Raw genomic sequence first — 22,924 nt, 5'->3', positions numbered from 1 at the left:
TTATCTGTATAATTGCACCAAATTAAAATTCATGTATACAATTATTAAATCAATGTTAATGTATAATTGGATCAAACTTAAATTGCAACCGAATTTAGGCCCAAATAGGTTGGACATTATTGGACTGTAGCCCAAGAGGATTTATATTCTTGAAATATGGGCTAGGCCTGGGGATAGCAAACAAAATATAATTGTTTTTTCAATTTTAAAAAAATGAAAACCCAAACCCTAAAATATCTCTGCGGGAGAGCATCAAACATGGAAAGAATTTTCAATTTTGCCACTATTCGTACCTGAGTCAGTGTTTTTTCCTGTCTTCTTTTCATCTCTTTGTTTCAAAGAGCGGGAAACGAAGACTAGGAGCTCAAAAAACATCAGAAAAGCGTAAAGTTAGGGGTTTTGTGTTTTTTTTCTTCGAGTGATGGCGAATGTAGCAGTGGATAAAGATCAACAATGGCTAACGAATTGCTTATCTGCTTCTCTGGACCCTAACCAGGAGGTTCGTTCTTTCGCTGAAGCATCCCTTGATCAAGCCTCTCTTCAACCAGGTTCCTCTCATTTCTCTCTTTACAATTTCCTTCTTTCTTTTTCTAAATTATTTTCCTTTGAATTGTTAGTCTGATACTCGCCTGCTTTGATCGTAATTTTAAAACTTACTAATGGTAACTAGTTGGTCTGCTGTACGCGTTTAGATTAACAAGAGAAACAATGTTTTTGAAGTATTATTAAAGAAACATTGATAGATAACAAATTGCATGATATTACTTTTAGTGTTACATTTTGAATTTTTTTTGTTCATTTTTAATCAATCGTAACTTTGTTTTAGGTTTACTTTATAGCGAGATTTTAAGAAGCAAAAGTATCGAGGAAATGGAAACTTAATTGTCAAACTTGTTGAAAAAATAAATAATTCATAAAAAAGTGTATTTAAATAGTAATTTTTAACATAATTCATAAAATTTTCAATAAAAAACATTCCAGACGAATCGACACTAGAAAGCTACTTCTAACAAAAGTAACTGACAACTATTAATCTTTATTTGTATGATTATTGTTTTTGTTTTTCTTTCCTCTAAATATAAGTTGAAAGGGGTTGAGAATATTGTGCAGTCACTCAAAGATTTCAAAGACACAAATAGATATTGAAGAGAAATTTCTTTAAACAAATGAAGTAACCACAATGCTTTAATGCTCAAGCAATGAAGGCTCTGATTTCGTTCGTGCTTTTGTTTATTTTTCTTTAATAGAAAGTGAAAAGCAAAAAATAAAAAATTAACTGCAAAACAAAGAATAAACGGCAAAAAGAATAAATGATAACTTGTTTTTTGTAAAGCCTCTCCTCCATATATCTAAGCAAACATCCTTGTAAGAAAAAAAAGCAACCTTGGATAAGAGGAACAACGACAAGCATTTTTTCATTTTGCTTTTAGAATCAGAGAAAGATCAGCTGAATATTTGAGAGCTGGAGAGGAGTTATGGTTAGGAACAGAAAATGACAACACTTTGTTTCTATATACACTTTTATTAGCATTTGACTTGAAACTAAGTTGTTTTTAAGTCCTGCTTCTTTAATGACACTGCAATAGCTTGGTTTATGTAAAAATTTCTATTTCTGCCCCTCAAAGTGACAGCTAAGGTGTCAGGTTTATATATATGTGCGCCTATGTGTGTTTAATTCTTCTTTGCTATACTCTTTTTTAGAAAATCAAGTGTACATTAGCAGCCTAGCAGCTTTGATTTGTTTTTAATCTAGAGAGTAATGCAATGTTTTATAGAGATGAAATAATAGTCATAGATGGTAATATCAAATCCTTTTTAGTTTCCCCTTTTAATCATATTATTTCACTTGTGTTTTATATGGTTATCATCCCCATCTTTTCTTGTCTTCTTCTGAAGGCTTTGGCAGGGGATTATCACAGGTTGCCGCAAACAGAGACCTTCCATTTGGATTGCGTCAGATATCCTTTTCTGAAAGTTGATTCACTTAATTCATTCTTAATTTCCTGTTGTATTATTTGTTAATGAGTTCCAATGACATTCCCATTTGATTTCCTGTTGATAGATTCACTTATGGCTCATCTATTACTCAGAAAGAATCTGTCAAATGTTTCTTTAGTCTCTTGAATTTTATTATTCTTTCTTATTGTTTTATTTGAAGAAAAGCAATCCTCTGTCTGCATGTTTTATTTATGAACATCTTATTTCCTTCATACTATTAGAAGAAACAGAGAAAAAAGGTGTTTTGCTGTTTCCATCTTTTTGCTGATTACTTGAAAGAAAAACTTTCTTGGCCATCACTGGATTGTCTTGTATATTAATACAATGTGAGGCTTTTAGTTTTGTGAAGCTTTAACGTCTTCTACCTAGCTGCTCTCATTTTGAAGCAGTTTATCAGAAAACATTGGCAGGAGGGTGATGAATCATTTCAATCTCCTGCTGTTTCAAGCGACGAGAAGGTACATAATGAAATATGACACTGTAATAGTTCAATTTTATTTCCTACTCTGTAAAATTTTTCTTTGCATATTTAAAATTCATATGGGCCTCTTTTTTCTCTTTGTAGTTGTATGCTTTTTGTGTACTTTACTGCTGTATCTTTACATATTTTTAGGCCTCATTTGATTGGCAAATTATAACCTCTTCATGAAATTTTTGTGGAAAGCATTTTCCTCAAAAATAATCTATACATGTGTGTTTTAGACCTATTTCTTTGCATTTTTAAAGGAATATGAATTTTTTCTAGCTCTACATTTGTTGCGTACTTCATAATTTTGTTTTTGATTCTAGGCCCCATTTGGTTGGTCTAAGGAAGCTTTTTGATGGAATTCCTTTTGTGGCAAACAATTTCCTCAAATGTGGCTTGCAAGCTAGTTGAAAAACATATTGTACTCTTTAGTTAGTGGGTCAATCTAATTAGATAACTTCATAATAGGAAAATCATTTGCGAAGTTCTATTTTAAATTTTGTATTTTACTTCACTGGAAAAATCATTTGTATTATCAAATTTTCTTTGTGCTTACTAGACAATGGGAATTATCTTCCAGGTAATAGTTTTTTGTGGATAAAGGCTTCTAATCTTCATCAGTTGTTTGATAAGAGGTTTTCATGATATTTCTTGCTAATAGAATTCATTTTTTGGTTTTTGGCCTTTTCTTTTACATATAAATCTTTGACCTAAGCTACAAAACTTTAGTTAGGGTTTTCTTGATAGTAGATAAACCAGTAAAGTATTGAGAATTAAACTTTTGAATGATTTGATCTATTGATCTTTTAGTTTGTCTTTAATATTGTGATACCTCTTAATAGAATATGGTTTTAAATCCTTTTATTTTTATTGACTCTATCACCTCTATAATAATCAAAATTTTATTTCATCATGTTACTGTTATTTGATTACAAAATCTGTAAAATTTCACACACACGCACACACACACACACGCACACACACATATGTATGTATGTATTGTAAAATTTCTCATATAATTTACGAGTTTGTCTTCTGTAAAACTGCATTAAAATCTGTTCACTATTTAATTTAGCAAAATTTTCATCAGTTTTAAATGCATAGTCAAAGCTTTGAGTTTTTCCTTTTTTAAGTAAACACCTAATTTTGGTGGCGATTATGATGAAATTAGCTAACTGTTTGCTTGAAATTCATTACAATAAAAGCTGTGCCTTGCTGAATAGTTGCTGAAGTACATGCATATCTAATAAATATTAGGAAGCTTTGGCTTGAGGGCATTTGACAGCTTCTTTCTGTGCTACTTTTGTTGGCTTTTAATTCATTCTTGTTGTATACTTCTGGCATTGGTTACTGTATAAAGCCTCAATGCTTCTTTGCATAGTTCTAAATATGCCTTTGCATGTTTTTGTTTTTCTGCAGTTCTACTTCTATTGAACAGTTATGGCTTGGCTGAAACATTTATCCAGCTTTTTATTGGTTCCTTATCTATACATGTTTACCAATAAGTGTTAAAAAAATATTTTTCCTCTTGTTATTACCTGCTATTGAGCTGATCTAGACACAAACATACACATATCTTTTGGCTTTCTTTCTCTATCTTAATTTTCACTTTAAATTTTGAGATGAAACATATGAATGGGTTTTCCACCTCTAAATGTAGCTAGTAATCAACAAGTTGTAAACATCTTGTGTTTAATGTACCCTGTCCACCTCCATATTAAATCAATCATGATTTTATTGTCAGGCAGTTATCCGCGGACTACTTTTATCAACTTTGGATGATCCTAATAGAAAACTTTGCACAGCTATCAGTATGGCTATAGCAGCTATTGCAGTCTACGACTGGCCAGAAAGTTGGCCAGACTTGTTGCCGTTCCTCCTAAAGTTGATTGGTGATCAAACTAGCATGAATGGAGGTAAGAAATAGAGCATTTGTGCTCTAATTAATACTATTGCTTTTTGTTTCCTGATCTTGAACATTTTCTTTTCATGTTTCGGTGGTTTGATAGCCATCCTAGATGGCTTACGTAGATGCCTTCTCTTGTAATAACTTAGTTTTGAATGATTGATGGCTATTCTTTCTAACCTTTTTCATAAAGTTCTATTTGTATTTAAGTGTGTTATTATTAGTACACTCTAAGAATTTGGTGTCTGGTGAAGGATTCATTGCTTATTTATGTTTTAGTTGTTATTAAGGAGGTTAATGTAGATATAAATCTTCTCATCTGGTTATCTATTTTTTTTCCCTTATATATTTTTTTCTTTTTTAACTCTTTTATATCAAAGTTCCTTTGTGGTAGGAACCTTTTTCCTTCTATTTTCCTGGGTCCTTAATTTATTTGTGTTGATTCTTTTGTGGCCTATCATCATGCCTTGATACATTCTTATTTCTCATGGTTATCCATATTAGTAAAGTATTGAATATTTTTAGTTGCCTTTAAGCTTTTTGCCATTGTAAATTTTATCCTTTGGATTCATTGGATTAAAGCATTCCCAATTTTTTCAGTGCATGGTGGTCTTAGGTGCTTGGCACTTCTCTCTGGGGATCTAGACGACACGATGATTCCAACATTAGTACCTGTCCTCTTCCCTTGCTTGTATACCATTGTGTCATCTTCTCAGGTCAGTTTTCTTTTGCTTTGATATAGCTTTAAGTAGGTCTGTTTTTGTTGGCGGTGTTGGTGTGTGTGTGTGTTTAATTTCATATGATTTTGAATCTTATTTTCTGGAGATGATGATTTTGGGATGTGTGGTATTGGTGTAGCTGTGCATGTGCTCATGTATGACTGCACATGATGCAGATGCTGTCTGAAGAAAGCTTTATATGTGTAATCTAACAAAAAATTTAAGTACTTAAAAATTTTCAAGCCTGTAATTTTATTGTATTTGCCCAAAATTAGTGATTTGGGCAGTCTCCAAATTCCTTTGTTATGAGTGTCACACAAATAAAATCGAAACTCCTAACATGTTGATAAGACTTTCTTTTGCAGACCTATAACAAATATTTGCGCACAAAAGCTCTCTCTGTTGTTTATGCTTGCACTTCCATGTTGGGGGCTATGAGTGGTGTATATCAGGTACTCTCATGCGACCTATTTTTTATTGTGCTGGATCTTGATATGTTGTTAGTTTAATTTTGTTGTTAATTAACAGAACTAAGATATTCATGTTCAGGTAGAAACTAATGTATTGATGGAACCAATGCTTAAACCATGGTTAGATCAGTTCTCTTTTATCTTGGAACATCCTGTACAGCCTGAAGATACCGATGATTGGAGTATTAGAATGGAGGTTGGTATTATGCTTTCATCTCTTTCCATTGCCATGTTTTGTACTCTTTGCTTACAACTCAAATTTCCCAGGTTTTAAAATGCTTAAATCAGTTTGTTCAGAACTTTCCTAGCTTCAATGAGAGCCTATTTATGGGTTAGTTGGCCTTATCTCTGTATATGTTTCTTTGAGCATATTTTCTGAATTTTAGTTTTGATGTCTTATTACTAATGGTGCCTTCCTGAGGTTCCATTTTTGCAGTTATTGTGGGGCCACTATGGCAGACATTTGTATCATCTCTGAGTGTATATACTCGATCATCAATAGAGGGTACAGAGGATCCCTATGAGGGCAGTTATGACTCTGATGGTGCAGAGAAAAGCCTTGATTCCTTTGTTATTCAGGTAATATTAGTGGCCAAAAGAAAAAGGTAAATTTAAATTTAAGTACAAAAATGCTTGTTTATTTGATACACAACAATATAGGTAGAAGTAGATCCTGATCTTTTTTCTAATTTGGTTTTTCTCCAAGAGTAGGACTGACATGTGCACATTCAGATGCTTTCTAATCAACTTTTGGTGATAAACTTGGAAGTGTTTAAAAGGTTGAGATAAAAGGGTTTGCTACAGATTATAGATCAATTTATATAATTAGAGTTGGGTTCTGAGTTGAATGAATGCTATGGTATTTGTACAAAGTTGGGAGAAGCTGAATGTAAAGTAGCCATCTTCTTATGGTTAGGTTAGGGTGTCAACAGGTTAATTTTTCTTGAAGTTATTCCAAAAACATTTGGAAAGTGAAAATGAATTATCCCTGGTTTGGTTGGCAATAAGGAGGTAGATGGCTGTGATAAAAAGCTGCAGTGAATGTTTTAAACTTCAATTGTTGATTTTATTTGAAGAAAGTGGTAGCAGGCTTGTTCTTGTATATAGTTTTGGGTTCTCCTAAAACATTGGTTTTCTGTCAAGTGCACAAATATCAGTTGTTTCTCGTTTAATTGATCTTTCCTCTCCATTTTTTGTGTTTGACTTTGAACTTGCAGTTGTTTGAGTTCCTTTTGACTATTGTCGGTAGCACGAAATTTGTACAGGTGAAATTAGAAGACTCTATATCATTTTTAATTACTATTTCTATTTTATAATGATTTATTATAATTTATTATAAAATTGATCATGTAGGTTGTTGCAAATAATATTGCAGACTTGGTATATTACACTATTGCTTTTCTGCAAGTGACAGAACAACAGGTAACTATTCGTTATTTGATGTCAGAGTGGACTTTGACGTATATCTTATTTGGCTGCCATCTTGAGAACTGAGAACATAGGGGCTTTATGCATCTTAACTAAATCCAATTCCTTGCACAATTTTAAAGTAACCCTTCATTGTGCTTCCTCTGCCACTCTTTTATCTTTGAAGCTAAATAAAATGGAGTTTTACCTGCAGCATTTTGTTAATCATCTCAACAATGCTGTCATAGTCGTTTACATATTCAACATGACTGATGTGCCTATTAAGTCTTCCTTTTCTTGGAATGTATATTCCAATCCAATCTGTGCATTCCCTCTCCTGCATTACATCCTGATATCACTACTTTTCTCACTCTCTATGAAACTAGTGGACATGCATGCCTACTGATCATTCAGTGTTGGTAAAATTAATTAAACCATTGTGGTGAGTTACTTTGAAAAATTATATGAATCACTTGCCTGATATTTTAACTGCTGCAAACTTATTACTCACACTAGTCATTGACCTCATGCCATTGAGTGCAGTTCATCATGGTGGTTCATCTTTAAATAACTGTACAATAGCTTAGCACTTGCAGAGGAGAATTATATACAATCAAAACATTGTACAAGAACTTCAAACTTAATTTTATCTAGTTAACTATCTTAAAATATGCTCGAGTTTCATCATTGTGATTTCTTGGGGCAAAGATTGATTCGTAATAGCAGTTGAATCTCTTCATTCAATCATCAATTACAACCAAAGGAAGCTCCTCTTATCATAACCCTTCATTTCCTTCCTTATGTTTCAGAGGACCTAGACATGCAATTTTTATCTGCCTCTTTCTCATTTTTGCAGTAAAAACTTTAAATCTTTTGGGTGCTCCTCTTATCATAACCTTTGATTCCCTTTAAATTTATTTCTTCTAAGATTCATTTTCCACACTTTCCCCCTTCCTTATGTTTATGTTTGAATCCTTTCTAGGTACATACGTGGTCAATGGATGCTAATCAATTTGTAGCTGATGAGGATGATGTCACTTATAGCTGCCGTGTGTCTGGTAAGTAGCTTGTACATTGGTAACTTGTGATCGGATATTTCTATTGGCACCCAGACTAATTGGAATTCCTTAGTGCTGTTATATATGGATGTTGTGTTTCTCTTGAAGCATGTATTCCATGCATCTATGTGTTGACTAGGTCATTCTTTTGGTCATGGTGGAAACCGATAGCTTGTCCTTTTTCCATATTAAGTGAAAATGCTTCAAATGATGACAGCACCTTTAGAATATCTGTTGCAAAGAACCTGACTCCAGGAAATTCATCATGCAAACTATGTGATAGGAGCAGCAACTATGGAAAAGAACAACTGAAAAATGGAAAAGAATTAAGAAGTTTTATTGGCTGAAAATAGCTCAAGAATCTCAAACTTATGGAAGCTACAAAACTCCTAGACAAGTACTCAAAATATTCAAATAGGATCTAGACAATTTCTAGCTGGACATATATATATACTGAGAACCCTGTGTGTTATTCAGAAACAATTAAACAAACTTCAAAGAAATAGAACTGGTGGAGGTAATATAGAGGTGAAGAGGGTCTATTGCACTAGAAATTTATGGGGAAGTAGGTGCAGGCCTCCCTTGACTGCTTCATACACAGTGTCACAGGTGCTAGACGGTTGAGACATCTGTATTAAGCCAAGATGCTGGTCATCCATTTTCTTGCATGCCCTCTTTCCAGAATAAGCCAATAGAGGCGGTGGCAGTGGATTCTTATCACTATGTTTGCTATACAAATTAAAGATAAAACGGAGTTGTAAAAACTATTGATTTTGTCTCAAATTGATATGCTTGATTAAGATTAAGAGACAGAAAGGCCTTTGGTCACTAATAATCTCAACTTAGGTTTTCTTATGCTTCCTGATGAAACTTCAAAGAAGGAATCAACAGTCCATTGAATCCTAGTTGGTTTGTTCATGAGGTGCAATTATCATATTAGTTGTCAACAGACAGCAGTCTGTAGTTCCAAAACATCATTCTCTGTCTATGTTCATCTATCCTCTTTCTTGTTCTCAAGCTCAACCCAGCTTCAACCCAGTTGCTTTTGTCTCTGACAAATCTTTGATTGCATTTGCATAATGTTGCCATTTTAAGTCTTCAAATCTGTTTATGGATCTGATAGCGTCTCCTTCTTACATTTGCCCATCTCAAAGAAATCAAGACTTCCTTGACCTTATGAAAAAGTAATTTCCTATAAAAATTTACTTTCTGTAGGCGCCCTTTTACTAGAGGAGGTGGCAACTTGTTGTGGGGGAGATGGCATCGATGCTATTATTAATGCTGCGAGCAAAAGATTCAGCGAGTCTCAACAAGAAAAAGCTGCTGGTTCTGTGGTTTGGTGGAGGGTAAGTAGAATTTCCTCTTGTGGCCTACCATTTATGAAGGATTTGTCTTTTGGGCTCTAAGTTTTCTTTAAATGTCTTCCTCTCTCTGTGCATAACTTGTTTAGTGAGCTTGGTTTTTTCATAATCATGTGGAAGAACCTGTTCTAAATCATTTTAATGGAATACCTTTTTCTTCATGCAATCTCTCTTTTTGTTTTCTTTATTTATTTTTTTAAGACCTCCTCAAAACTCATTTTTGAATGGTAAATTTTATAGATGAAAGAGGCTACTTTGTTTGCTTTGGCTTCCTTGTCTGAGCAATTACTTGAGGCAGAGGTTTGTTCTTTCCATGATAATTTTCAATTATGAGTAATCACTTTCACCTTAGGCCTGAGGCATGATGTCCAAGGACTTATCACAGGTTTCAACTTTAATGTTGTATTGAATTTATGGTAGCAGGTTTCGGGACTTACAAAAGTGAGCATAGGGAACCTTTTAGAGCAAATGATTACTGAAGATATGGGAATTGGTATTCGCTTGGTTTTTTATTTTATTGTGTTTTATGGTTATATTATATCGTTGATTCAGTGGACACATCTTGTCAATTATGATAAATTGGATCAGATTTTGCCAGTTTTTTTCTTCTGCAGTATCTAAACGTGACATGAGCCTGAAAGTCTTGCCATTTTTGTTTTTCAGGTGTACATGAATATCCCTTTCTTTATGCTCGTATGTTCATATCAGTTGCTAAGTTTTCCTCTGTGGTAAGGATGTCCTCTCCCTATTTTTGAGGTTATCTTATGGTTATGTCCTTTCAGAAAGATCTAATTCAATTTTTAAAATGTTGTTCAGATGAGCGGTGGAATTCTTGAACACTTTCTTCTTGCTGCTATGAAGACAATTGGCATGGACGTGTAAGTCTACCTACCGCATTTTGATATCTCCACCAGGTAATTGATAGCATAAAATCTTATGTTTTCTATTGGCAGCCCTCCAGCTGTGAAAGTAGGCGCCTGTCGAGCACTTTCACAGCTGCTTCCTGAAGCAAAGAAGAATACCATTGAGCCTCAGATGATGGGATTATTGTCATCACTGACTGATCTTCTTCATCGGGTAATGTAAAACTGTGTAATTCTTGAAAGCAGTTGTTGAAGTGACAATACGTCTAATGGCTGTATTCTGATTCTGATTTCAGGCTTCTGATGAGACATTACACCTGGTACTTGAAACACTGCAAGCTGCAATTAAAGCTGGTGAGTTTAGATATAGTTGGATATATAATTCATGAATTATTTTCATCTCCATGATATATTTAGGTGTTTTCTTTTAACATTACAGTACTTCTATGTTTCATTTTTATTTGCTGTAGGTCATGAGTCATCAGCGTCTGCAGAGCCTATTATTTCTCCTATAATCCTCAATATGTGGGTCTTTCACATTTCGGATCCTTTCATTTGTATTGATGCAATTGAGGTTCTAGAGGTAGTAATGCAAATGCTGTTAACAGTATATAATAAGCAGTAACTTAGTGTCTTTTTGTTCTTAATATTCCATTTTTTAATTTTTAGAATTGTCCACTTTATACTTGGCTTCCATTCCTCAAGTCTGGTTATTTAGTTTATATGTGTTAGGAGAGATTATATTTTCATGTGTCAATTTGCGATGGTAATATATCCTTTGATCTCACGTTGATTAAAATTATAGCACTTAAACAGAGATTAAATATTTCATTTCATAATTGTAGGCAGAAAATCCAAATTAGAATTCTAGTTTAAGGAGAATAAAGAGACTCATGAGGAAGAACAATAGGGATCAAAACTCATTTAAATGGCTCACTCCTGGTTTCTTACTCTAAGGTCAGGGAGTAGATAGATTCTTTCTTGAATGTTATTGCCAATAAAATTTAGCCACGTTGAAGAGGAGTACTTTATGTTACTAAACAGAGTACAAAACTATATGAAAATAAGTCTAGCTTTCAAAATTATTCTTGGTCCAAACTGTACTAATAATTGAAGAGGAGCACGAAAACCTATAATATAAAAGTTTCTGTAGTAATTATCCAAAAAGAAAAAGGCATAATGATAAATTTAGCCCCTAATGTTTGCTTCTTTATCTCTTTAGCTATGATTCTTTTATTTTTTATGGATCACTTGGGCTTTCAGCCTTCAAAATTTAGTCAAATTGCTTTTTTTTAGATGGAAAAGTTAATTGTGGCAGCTCATGTGAAAGTCCATTTATACTTCAAAAAAGTTATTAAAAAATCATAATTTTTTTTAGAAAATTGTCTACATGAATAATAAAGTACATGTAGACTGCCACGCCGGCTGTCAGATCTATGCCATTAAAATTTTAACATTTTAGTCAGGTTTTTATCGGAAACAAAGCTATTTGACTAAATTTTGAAGTTTGAGGGACAGTGAAAAAAAAAAGAATTATGATAAATTTTAACATTTTGTCACTTTGACAAAATGCATAAACGTTAGGGGCTAAATTTGTCTTTATGCCAAAGAAAAACTACCATAGCAATGTGGATGGTAGAAGTAGGGTTGCCTCACAGTATCACTATGATATACTGCATAGTAACTAATTAATTTGTTGTTATTTTGCTCTTGCACTGTGGGAGCTAAGATCTTCATAATTCGCTTTTGCAACTTGTTTTAGTGACCATTGTTTTTAAATGCATATTTGTCCTTTTATTTTTTAACATGATAACTTTGAGATATAAGATACCTGATATGCCTGCTGTTAATTGTCTTTCATATCTTTTAGGTTTTGAATACTTCCGGTTGCTAGAACTTTTGAAGTATTCATTCATGTCTACAGAAAAAAATTATGAAACCCTTGTAAAGCATTGCTAATACTATCTGAGCACCTTCAAAATTTGCAGTTTATACCCAAGTACCTCTAGAAAGCTTATATACATGGTTTTACAGAATTTTACTTGAATTGCAACTCTTAAGGCCTAACAGAATAGTGCAATGAGTATAAACAGTTTGAGAATGTTTTGCTTTAAAATTATATTGTTAACAACTTTTGCAAGTTTGAACATCATTATATGTTGCTAGGTGCCAGACACATCTGAATCCAGGTATCATTAGGCTATGTTATAATGTCATTTTTCATTGAGTAAAAGAGTCATGGGACTGTGTTGATTGAAAGTTTAATATCTTGTTTTGAAAGCTAGTGATAGCCTGAATTTCTGCCTTCATTCTTGGGCAAAGAGTTTTGTGGAAATATGTTACTGTACATTATCTAACCTTAATGATGTAAAAATTATCAAGGGAATTAAGGCTAAATAATGTAAAAATTATCATCATTGAACCTTAATTCCCTTGATAATTTTTACTTTGTTATTATTATGAATTTTTTATTGGACTAATTTATGGGATTGAATTATGCACCTTTTTTTTCATCTATAATCATCTGAGATGTATAGTTTTCCTTTTTATACTTTTCCGGGCATTCTTAATTAGTTCTGTGTTTCTTTAATATTTTTTGGGATGTAAATTTAGTTCTGATATTTCTATTTTGAAAATTTCACTCAGGCAATCAAAAATACTCCGGGTTGTTTTCTTCCTTTGGCTTCCCGAATTTTACCATATATTGGTCCAGTATTGAACAAAGTATGACTTTTCAAGTTACTTTCTTGGTAATGGATATTTGAAATAAAGTTAAAAATGATTTGTTATTAATGCATCTTTTGATGGCAAATTTCCAGCCCCAACAACAGCCTAATGGACTAGTGGCCGGGTCATTGGATCTGCTAACTATGCTATTGAAGGCAAGTGGTACTTGGATGGAAAATGTCATATGTACCTCTTTTGTTGAGTTTAGATTTTTTTTTTATTTCAAAAATGTTATAATTGTATTATATGTTTTGCTAATTACAGTTTGTGATAGCATTGTACAGAATGCTCCTACTGATGTGGTAAAAGCAGCATATGATGTTTGTTTTGATGCTATTATCCGGATAGTTCTTGAAAGTGATGACCACAGTGAAATGCAGGTATAATGTTCACTTATGTTTCTTTTTCTTTAATGGTAATTGGCTATCTATAATCTGAACATAAGTGCTGCTTTCTGCTACATTGATCAGAATGCAACAGAATGTTTGGCATCTTTTGTATCTGGTGGAAGACAAGAACTTCTTTTTTGGGGTAGTGATTCCGGATTTACAATGCGGAGTTTGCTTGATGCAGCTTCAAGGTTACTTATTCTTGTCTTGATTCTTTACTTCCTGCACCCACACAGCCCAACCTTTTTTCCTCCTTCCAAGCTCTTTTTTATCTTTGCTTTTGTTTTTACTGCGTGGGAATTTGTGAGTTAGTAAGGTGTTTATGGTTCCGCTACGAATACCAATAACTAAAAGAAAAGTAATTTTACATTTATTCTTTCAATGTACCCAAGGTTCTCTTGTTAAGCTTTATCAACAGCTCTCAAATTGAACTGGGATCATGGTACAAGGATTGCATGTTTGATGATAGCCAATTGATTTGCTTCTCAGTGTTAGTTAAATTGTTGCATATTCATAGTAAAGTGCCAAAATATATTTGAAAGCTTGTTCAAAGTATCGATACACCAAAAAAATTTTCTGAGGGCTTAGGGGGGTGTTTCTTGTATAATCTACTGATTTGGAAATAACTTTATCAAATACAAGATTCCTGCAGTGAATTCAAATTTCTGCAAATTGTTCTAGCTAAACTCTAGTACTAAAGTTTTCTCATGTCCATGTTTTTGGATGCTTATTTTGTGCAATCTGATTTGCAGGCTTCTTGACCCTGATCTAGAAAGCTCTGGGTCTCTTTTTGTTGGCAGCTATATCCTTCAACTTATATTGCATCTTCCCTCACAAATGGGGCAGCATATTCAAAACTTGATTGTTGCTCTTGTTCGACGTATGCAATCGGCTTCAATAGAAGGATTGAGAAGCTCATTGCTACTTATTTTTGCTAGATTGGTATTGTGTCTACATTTCAACTTCATCTTGATTAATCTAATTCCTTGTCAACTTTTATGCTCTGTTTGGGAATATGGATTTCAAATTTTGGATTTGGATTTCATTTATTAAGTAAATGGTAAGAATAGGATGCATATATTATGAGCAAAGTAGTTGAGATTCCAATGCAATATATGTTAGAAAAGGTTAAAAACATGGATTTGTTAAATCCAAAAATATTTTAAGAATTTCAAATTTATTACTGAATAGGCGCCTAACAAATCCATGGGTTTGAGAAAGTATCATGAGTGTTATATTTCTAAATAGTTTATTACTCAATTTACACTATTTTTGAAATTCAAATCTAAATTCTAAAATCCTAGTTCCAAACGCTACCTTATAGATTCAACAGAGTAAAATTTTTAACGTCTTCTGGATTGTTAAGCAGAACAATTACAATTTCTTTTTTGTGAAAAATGAATAACAAGAAGCTAACTATTAAAGTAGGATTGACAAGTTTTATTGCTTATATTTATAACTTTTGATTAATATGGTTTTTTAAGTTATTATTTCAAAACAATCTGAGGCTTTCCAAAACATATATTGCATAGAAGAACCTTTATTCTGAAAAGCAAGAATGTATTTCAGCTAACCTAGAACTTGTTTCCATCTTTTATTTCTGGAACAGAACAGTAATCCTTATTATAGTTCTTATTACTTTAAGTCCTAATGTTCTGCTATCTTCGCTCTGTTTTCCCAGTTCTTACAGGTTTATGGTTAGATGCCAGTCTCCCCTCTTCTTCTTTTTCATGGATAACCATTGCATTTCTTTATATGCAGATTCATTTGAGTGCTCCAAATGTTGAACAATTTATTAATCTGCTGATGACTATCCCGGCTGAAGGCTATCAAAATGCCTTTGTTTATGTTATGTCAGAGTGGACCAAACAACAAGGCAAGTTTCTGTATGCATTCCTACTTTTAAGCAAAGGAAAAAAGTAATGTAAAGTGGTAATATGTTATGTCAATGTCTGTTTGGGTGCTCATTTGATGCAAACAAATCAATTGTTTGTGAAATTTCACGGTATTTAGTGCATTTTCTTTGGACCTAGCACCTATGAATGCTGGAAGCAGTAACTAGTGTTCGTAAGCTGTCCTAGGACTGGTTCTAATTCAATTCAACAAGATAAAACATAAAAACAAAATTAAAGGAGCTTGCCCTTCCAGTCTAATTTGGCATGTCTAAATTCTAATATGAGGGGTTGAATAGATTGTCTTAGACAAAATTGTGACCTAATTTTATTTCTCTTTAGTATAAGTTGCATGATTTGTTTTCTCTTAACAATATCTTTGCTGGACTATATTGTCTAATGGTGTCAAGCTCTTTTGCTTCTGCAATTTCCATGATTTACAGTGTATGAGAAGGATGTGTAATCTTTTGTCTCTTGTTAATTATTTGTGATTATTAACCAAATCCAATATTTATGAAAGAGAAAATGAACAGTTCATTCTTGCAAGAAAGTAAGCTTGCATTTGATATTTCTTCTCATACATCCTTTGGAGTGCAGGGGAGATTCAGGGGGCATATCAAATCAAAGTTACCACCAGTGCTTTGGCCCTACTGCTATCCACTAGGCATCCTGAATTAACAAATATTAATGTCCAAGGCCATCTAATTAAGGTTGATATTTTCTTAAATGGTTGAACATCATTGTCTCTTGGTTATGCTTACGAGGAAGTAACTTGATATTTTTTCTTTTCTTGTTTTTTTTTTCCTTAAAAAAAGTCTATCTCAGGAATAACCACTCGTTCGAAAGCTAAATCTGCCCCAGATCAGTGGACTATAGTGCCACTTCCAGCAAAGGTATTTCTAGGTTATTCCGAAATACAACTGAGAGTGGGATTAACATGCGAATATTGAACACAAAAAATAATAGTCTGACTAGCTTAGTACTGCAGATATTGGCTTTACTGGCGGATGCATTGATTGAAATACAAGAACAAGTTCGGGATGCCGAGGATGAGGTAGTTTTTGTCCTTTTCTATTATTTCTTACGTTCTTGAGGGGTATTTCCAGTTCCTGTCCTGAAGTCCAGGTTTCCTGTATTGCCAGTGGGTTAATCCCCAAGTTTAATAGTCCCATTTCCCCAAATAATGATAGAATTGACCGACGATGGATGTTTAGGCTCTGAACCTTTTGTTTTTTTTTTTTGCAGGATAGTGATTGGGAAGAGATTCATGGAGACATGGACTCTGACAAAGATTTGTTATCCTCAGCTGCTGCCACACCATTTGGCAGGTCTGGATATGAACATCTTGAAGCAATGGCAAAAGCATATAACGAGGTTTGATTGAATAGAAATAACAATGAATTCTCTCTTCTTCTGTGGTTTCTTTTTATTAGGCATTATTAATCTTAACTCTTGATCATGAATTTGAAGAATCAAGAGGACGAGGATGAAGACAACATATTAAGTGTTACAGATCCCCTTAACGAGGTGAAGTTTTTTACCACTAAACTTATTTACATGCTCAACATTTTAAAATTCTATATAAACTTCAAATTCTACCGATCAATCTTGCAGCTCAACTTGGCAAATTATCTTACTGACTTCTTATCGAAGTTCTCTCAAAGTGACCGACAACTATTTGAAAATCTTTGTCAGGTTTGGTTTCTTGTCAAGCATTTAAATCCAGTACCTGCTAAGTAATTGATATGTGTGTGTCTGTGCATGCGCTTAATCTCTTTCCGGACAATAACTTTGAAGGAATGCATATTCTTTTTCATGAAAATTGCAGTGTTTGACACGGGCTGAGCAAGATGCTATTAAGATTGCTTTAAATTGATGAGGTACTTATCTGGTTTTACTTCTCGATTGTTGATGTCAAGTACGGTAAGTCCATTAATCATCAAGCTTTAAAGCTAAAAGTTCGTCTTCTTTGTTCATAGTACCGTATGAAAAGATATATTGAAATTGGGGTTGGTTTTTCTATTATAGGAGCCTTTTTTTTTTGTCGGTTGATTTGTGTGAAGTAGAGCTCCAAATCCGAGTTTGTTATATATATATTTTTGCCCTCAAATCTGATTGAAATATGAGTTGATATATCTTAAAATGTGATAACTTTTATTGTATAAAAGAAATTACAATGAATTAAACTATTAGAGGATAGAATTATTTTTAACTGGGAAACAAAATAAAATGATTTCGCCTACCAACTCGTTGTTTTAGTGACCAAACTTTATTGTCGATTTGAAGTCTGGTTGACAACAGCTTTAAGGTTCGAATAATCCCTTTCCCTTGCCAAAAAGCAACAAAAATAGATTTCACATAAAGAAGAAAATAGTGAGTTTTCACCTTAGGCGGATTTTGGTAATAATTAAAGGAGTAATGAACTTCAAAGTGTAGTTCGAAATAGTTGAAATGCATGGATAAAGTTGGTGTGGCAAAATCAAACATAAAAAATGAGTAACACGAGATGACCATATTGTTCATACTGTTATAAATATTTATACAGACTTGATGAAAATTGGCTCTCGAATTATAGTGTTTTTTTTCACATACATAAAAGGTGTTTTTTTCCAAAATATGCCTAGAATATGATTTTTTTTACATAAATCATTTCAATCCTGTGCTCTATTAAAAATTTATTTCATTCTAATTATATTGTAGCATGTGGCATTTAAAAAAAATTAAGTATATAATAATTATTAAATTGCATTAGTTATAAAAATTATAATTAATTATAAAAATGCTTCTCTTTCTTTATTTTTGTTATCTATTTATTTTATTCCTTTTTAAATTTGTTCACTTTTAGTTCAGTCATGATCGATGCCCGCATCTTCATGGGAACGGATGACATTGAATTAAATGACTGATTGATGCCCGCGTCTTCATGGGAATGATGACATTGAGTTAAAAAGGAAGGGGAAAAGTAAATGAGAGATTGTATTTACTCGTCGATTTCTCTGATTGGCGAATAGAGAGGAAGAGAGAATAAAGTTGGGACATCAAATTATAGTTTAAATACTATTTTTGACAAAAACAAGAATTTACCTAAGTGAAAAAGTTATAGCAGAGTTAAATTTGCATTTAAGCCATTTCTTTAATGTAAATTATAAAAGTAAAACTTGTATACATATTACATATTTCACACATAATTATAACATGTAAAAGTGTACATATATACACCTTTAATGGGATGAGTGATGAACATAGATAATGGTCTGAGCTTAATCCCAATAAATCTTTGAAAATCCAAAGAAATGTTTATTAATCAAACCAACGTAGCAAACATCCATATCAAAGCAAACTTAGCTTAGCAAATATAAGCAAGTTACCAATATTAAATTAAAGTGTACGAGAAGATAATTTGCTTGAGAATGGTGGACTGGATTAATAATAGCACCTTATAATTAGATCCTTGAAAGACTTATCAAATACATGAGAAACTTTAACATAATTTAACATAACCATGTTGGACACACTCATAACCTACCAGAGAGCAATAAAGAATGTACATCTTAAACTAATTTTATATTCTTTTGCAAGTCATATTCACATGGATATCCCTTGACGACATGCCTCAATGAATCCCAAATGTGTTTTCACCACTGTAAGTCATATAAAGGAAACCATCTTCATCATGGTTTTCATCATATATGGCAGACATCATAGCGGCTGCACCAACATTGTCGATACACCATTTGTTAAAAAAAACTGTTAATACAGAAAATGCAACAAAAGTGGGTTGTAAGATCTAAAGCGTTAATCTCACCAGTTGGTGGTAGAATGTTCTTCACAAAAATGAATATAGCCTTCTCAGGACCAAGCTTGATCCTCTTCCGGACAACATAAACGAATTGACCAACAGTTAGATCAGCAGGAACCAGATATCTGCATTAGAAGAACCTTTAGCTTCAAAAGAAGTGAAATTCAGGATAGGAATAGGAACAGAGAACTATGTTGCTCCGGCTCTTCATTTTTGACACCTGTGATTGGATACACAGATACGACCTTCCAAATAATGAAGCATACCTGTTCGGACATATACTCATATTCTATGCTTGGACCAAAATCCGAATAAAATAGAAAGAAACCAGTGCTAAAAAATTTAATATCATGTTTCAACAGGAACAACCAAGTATCATACTAGAAACACCATCTCACCTAACAAACAGAATAATGTCAACTCAGATTAAAAATTACCTAACAAACATCAATAACATATTTATATTCAGTGGCTGCCCTAAGTAACAGAATATATTTAAACTTCCTACTCATGCTGGGGCAATATCCAACATGCACGAATATTAATTCAAGAAAATTAGACCAGGGAAATACATCACAGTGAAAGCATACAAGTTCATGCTCCTAATAAGTTCTTACTATGATACCTTTCCTTCCAGAGCAACCCCATCTCCAAATGGTTAGACCTAGGGCATATAGTCGAGCCAAGTCAAAACTCATGCTGTAAAAAGCTTGAGCTCAACTTGAGAAATTTGAGGTTAAAAACTTAGCTCAAGCTCAATTTGAGATAAAGATCAAACTATTTAAGCTCACTGAGTTTGGCTTGATTAAGCTCGTTTATCTAGTAAAAATGATTTTGATCCTCATGCTCAACTTCAAGCTCAATTATTTGTGCTCAAGCTTGAGTTAAAATTGAAAAAATTCAAAATTAATTAAAAATAAATATATCTCTCTCTTACATTCTTGTTTTTTTTAAAAAAAAAAAGAGATGGATTACACTTGCAAGTTGCAACCTACTAGAATCTAGCATTAGGACATCTAAGTTGGCTTGCTCGAGCTCGACTTGATAATCATGAATAACAAGCCAAACCTAAGTTAGCTTGCAAGAACATGTCTTGTATACACTGCTAGTTATATAACCATTTTAACTAGGAAATATTTATCCACATTAGTTAGAACCCACGCCCACATAAGAACAAGTAGAGAAAGAATAACTGACTTTTTCTTATCAATATCAGGCACATCGCTCTTATCGGCCCTTTCAACAATAACCTACACCGAACAATCAAACACCAATGTTAATTATCTCAAAATTTATATCACACAAATTATTATTAGTGTATTGAAAGTGATAGAAATATAAAATACCAAGTCTAAAGTTGCATTCAAATACATATAAATCAAATATGACATACTGGGATTCTGTCCGGATACTTTTCCCTAATGCGTGCAGCTTCAGCTTGCCTCCTTTCTGGCACAAAACAAACAACAAACACTTCAACATTATAAATATAACATGATAAATTGTTCCTTTGTCTGATTATTATTATCTCTAAATTGGGTGTTCCAAAATTGAATCTATCACTGGGAAATATTGCAACAATTTAAAAAATGGAATGACCAGGCAAAAGAAGAAAAAATTCAAGGGTTAGGGTAAATTAATAGGGGAAAATATTAAAATTGGGGCGTCATAAGATCAACAGCAGCAACATCGGATAAAAGAAGATGATGAAGACGAACCGAGAGGGTGTTCCAACTTAAAGGAGCTCTTGGCCATAGAAACAAAATCTACAAAACAAAAACAAAAAGCAAAAGCAAAAGAAAATTTCAATCAATAAAGCGATCAAAACTAATGAATATGATTCGTTAAAAAGGAAAGAGGAAATATAGAGAGACGGAGAATGTTACATACCGATCGGAAGGGGGAGAGAGTGGTCTAAGGGATTGAAGAAAACAATAGAAATATCTTTTGATTTATTATGAAAGAAGTTGTTTCCTTTACACGTGTGAGGGCCGCTCTTCCAAAACCAATTTTGGTTTATTACTCTAATCACTTCAATTTAACACATTCTACCCAGGGTAGGGGCTCGCAGGTAGTACCCTAAAATCGAAAATTTTTCAGTTAATTTTTTTAAAATTTTAAATTAATAAAATAAAATCGTACTTTGATTCCCGCAATAAAAATTTTATTTAATCTTTTAAAAATTATAAAGATATAAACTATTATAATTGAAAAATTACATTTACTATTGTAATTTTGACTCATCGCCCTTAATTGTACTCTTACTCGTTTGAATTTAAGATACAACATTATTAAAATAACAATTATGAATACGTTGAGTTTTTGAAAATTTTAAAAAATACATTTATAAATTAACTATTTTTTAATTTATTATTATTTAAATCGTATGATATGTGAATTTTATTCAATGTACCAATTGAATAAACTTTTATTATCATTTTTCTGTTTTCATTACATTTTAGCAATCAACGTTTGACGGTAAAAGGTTTAGCTTTAAATATTGACCAAATTAAGTTGTTTTCTAATAATTCACTATGATGTCAAACTAAATGTAGCTAATTTATTTCATTGATATGGAAAAATCTTATCATTGCCTATTTTTATGTTGAGAATAGAAATTTTTAGAGTTTTAATCACAAGGTATAACAACAACAACAACAAAATTTAACTTTCAAATTTTAGCGGGGACAAAAAACGGTTGGAGGTTGAAATGTTGAATGGTTAAAGTAAGTCTGTAGAAGGAGGGGTTGAAAAAGAGAAATAAAAAGATTTGCTCATATATGGTTAAAGAGGTATTTATAAGTGAAAGTGACTCTCTTAACTTGGGCTCTAGTCATGCCTATGGCATAGGTCATATCATGGTCGGCCACTTGAGCGACACTTTAAAATTCTAAGTGGGTGATGATGGGAAGGGGACAGGCTAGACGAGGTCCCTCGTGTGAGACTTTTTGGAAAAGGCCTAACACCTAACCTTGGCAAGGTAGGATAAAGGAGCTCCATGTGTTAAGCATATTGTTTGTTCATGGAGCTTGACCTTGACAAAGTGTTGCCCTTGACGAGGTCTAAGTGTTCACAATTGTTATGCGATGAGGTTGTGGCAACGAAGTCTATAGGTGAGGTACCTATAACAATTGCCTCTAGTCGAGGGTAAGGTTATAATAAAATGACCTTTTCTGAGACAATTTAGCTTTTACGGTAGGTAAAAGTGATCATGTGTGTGATACATGCTTGGTAGGAAGGTAGCGCGTATGTAGATGAAGACATATTACTGTTTTATTTCAATTTGAAAAAGGCGTCTATTGATATTTCGCCAACAAATGGGGAGGACATGCATTTGCTTGAGATAGGAAGGGGAGTCAACATGTCATAATTGTGCATGACGCGGCATAATGGTATTGGTCCTTGGAAGTTGTTTCATTTTAAACTTCCTTCATACACTTTACTAGAGTTGTTCAAATAGTCGTTTTAGTTATTATTTGAACCGAACTATCATTACTTGAATTAATCAAAGTTCTAAACCTCTTTACTGTTAATCGAACTGATTTTTTTTAAACTCAATAATTGAACCGAATTAATTTTGATTAATGACAAGGTTTGTTTTCTTTATTTTAGTTCAAATAAGTTTAAAATAAGATAAAACAACAAATAACAATGACAACACTAAGTTAAAAACTGTAACGATATTCTTGTGGTGTTGGAAAAGTTAGCTATGGACCAAAAATTTTAAGTTGAGATGAGGAAGTTATAGGTTAAACAAGGGAATAGAAAGTGGAATTAGTTAATACTTAAATTGATTTAGTAAAAATAGTATGAGGATTAAATTGCAAAGTGATTAAAAGGATAGAAAAATGATTAGAAAATTTCACAAG

The 22,924-nt window shown here is 32.9% G+C and overlaps 2 protein-coding genes across 7 annotated transcripts; one reads left to right on the top strand and one right to left on the bottom strand.

Moving 5' to 3' along the window:
* Positions 1–233: 233 nt before the first annotated feature.
* On the top strand, positions 234–18,352 carry LOC107946339 (importin-9). 6 transcript variants are annotated; one of them, XM_016880609.2, is made up of 34 exons: positions 234–548; positions 1,897–1,958; positions 2,364–2,456; positions 4,209–4,380; positions 4,971–5,086; positions 5,455–5,541; positions 5,639–5,755; positions 5,827–5,890; positions 5,996–6,138; positions 6,777–6,824; positions 6,913–6,981; positions 7,949–8,024; positions 9,240–9,370; positions 9,626–9,685; positions 9,809–9,878; positions 10,049–10,113; positions 10,202–10,263; positions 10,339–10,462; positions 10,545–10,602; positions 10,719–10,831; positions 12,895–12,972; positions 13,068–13,130; positions 13,260–13,355; positions 13,446–13,555; positions 14,117–14,306; positions 15,126–15,240; positions 15,854–15,966; positions 16,072–16,149; positions 16,245–16,310; positions 16,502–16,630; positions 16,727–16,783; positions 16,871–16,951; positions 17,085–17,136; positions 18,107–18,352. In XM_016880609.2, the coding sequence occupies exons 1-33, from the start codon at positions 422–424 to the stop codon at positions 17,130–17,132; spliced, it is 3,081 nt and encodes a 1,026-aa protein (XP_016736098.2). In that variant the 5' UTR covers positions 234–421; the 3' UTR covers positions 17,133–17,136; positions 18,107–18,352. The 6 variants fall into 6 exon arrangements, with proteins under 6 accessions (XP_016736098.2, XP_016736099.2, XP_016736096.2 ...); XM_016880610.2 differs by having other exon boundaries at positions 18,102–18,352; XM_016880607.2 differs by having other exon boundaries at positions 17,085–17,179.
* Positions 18,353–18,655: 303 nt separating this feature from the next.
* LOC107946340 (autophagy-related protein 8C-like) lies at positions 18,656–21,065 on the bottom strand. The gene is made up of 6 exons (XM_041106962.1): positions 20,946–21,065; positions 20,774–20,821; positions 20,449–20,504; positions 20,253–20,305; positions 19,062–19,180; positions 18,656–18,964 (listed from the first exon to the last, which is right to left on the bottom strand). The coding sequence occupies exons 2-6, from the start codon at positions 20,808–20,810 to the stop codon at positions 18,870–18,872; spliced, it is 360 nt and encodes a 119-aa protein (XP_040962896.1). The 5' UTR covers positions 20,811–20,821; positions 20,946–21,065; the 3' UTR covers positions 18,656–18,869.
* Between the last annotated feature and the right edge of the window lie 1,859 nt (positions 21,066–22,924).

The sequence above is a fragment of the Gossypium hirsutum genome, chromosome D12, assembly GCF_007990345.1.
Source record: "Gossypium hirsutum isolate 1008001.06 chromosome D12, Gossypium_hirsutum_v2.1, whole genome shotgun sequence".
Taxonomy (NCBI): Eukaryota; Viridiplantae; Streptophyta; class Magnoliopsida; order Malvales; family Malvaceae; genus Gossypium; species Gossypium hirsutum.
Note: the sequence above shows the minus strand (reverse complement) of the source record. Positions and strands in the feature narration are given on the sequence as shown.

Coding starts and splice junctions, on each gene's coding strand:
- LOC107946339 (XM_016880609.2), top strand. CDS start 422: ATGGCGAATGTAGCAGTGGATAAAGATCAACAATGGCTAACGAATTGC. Junction 5,756..5,826: donor ATTGGAGTATTAGAATGGAG/GTTGGTATTATG, acceptor CAAATTTCCCAG/GTTTTAAAATGCTTAAATCA. Junction 10,832..12,894: donor ATGCAATTGAGGTTCTAGAG/GTAGTAATGCAA, acceptor AATTTCACTCAG/GCAATCAAAAATACTCCGGG.
- LOC107946340 (XM_041106962.1), bottom strand. CDS start 20,810: ATGGCCAAGAGCTCCTTTAAGTTGGAACACCCTCTCG. Junction 20,306..20,448: donor AGTATCCGGACAGAATCCCA/GTATGTCATATT, acceptor TGTTCGGTGTAG/GTTATTGTTGAAAGGGCCGA. Junction 18,965..19,061: donor GAACATTCTACCACCAACTG/GTGAGATTAACG, acceptor ATGTTGGTGCAG/CCGCTATGATGTCTGCCATA.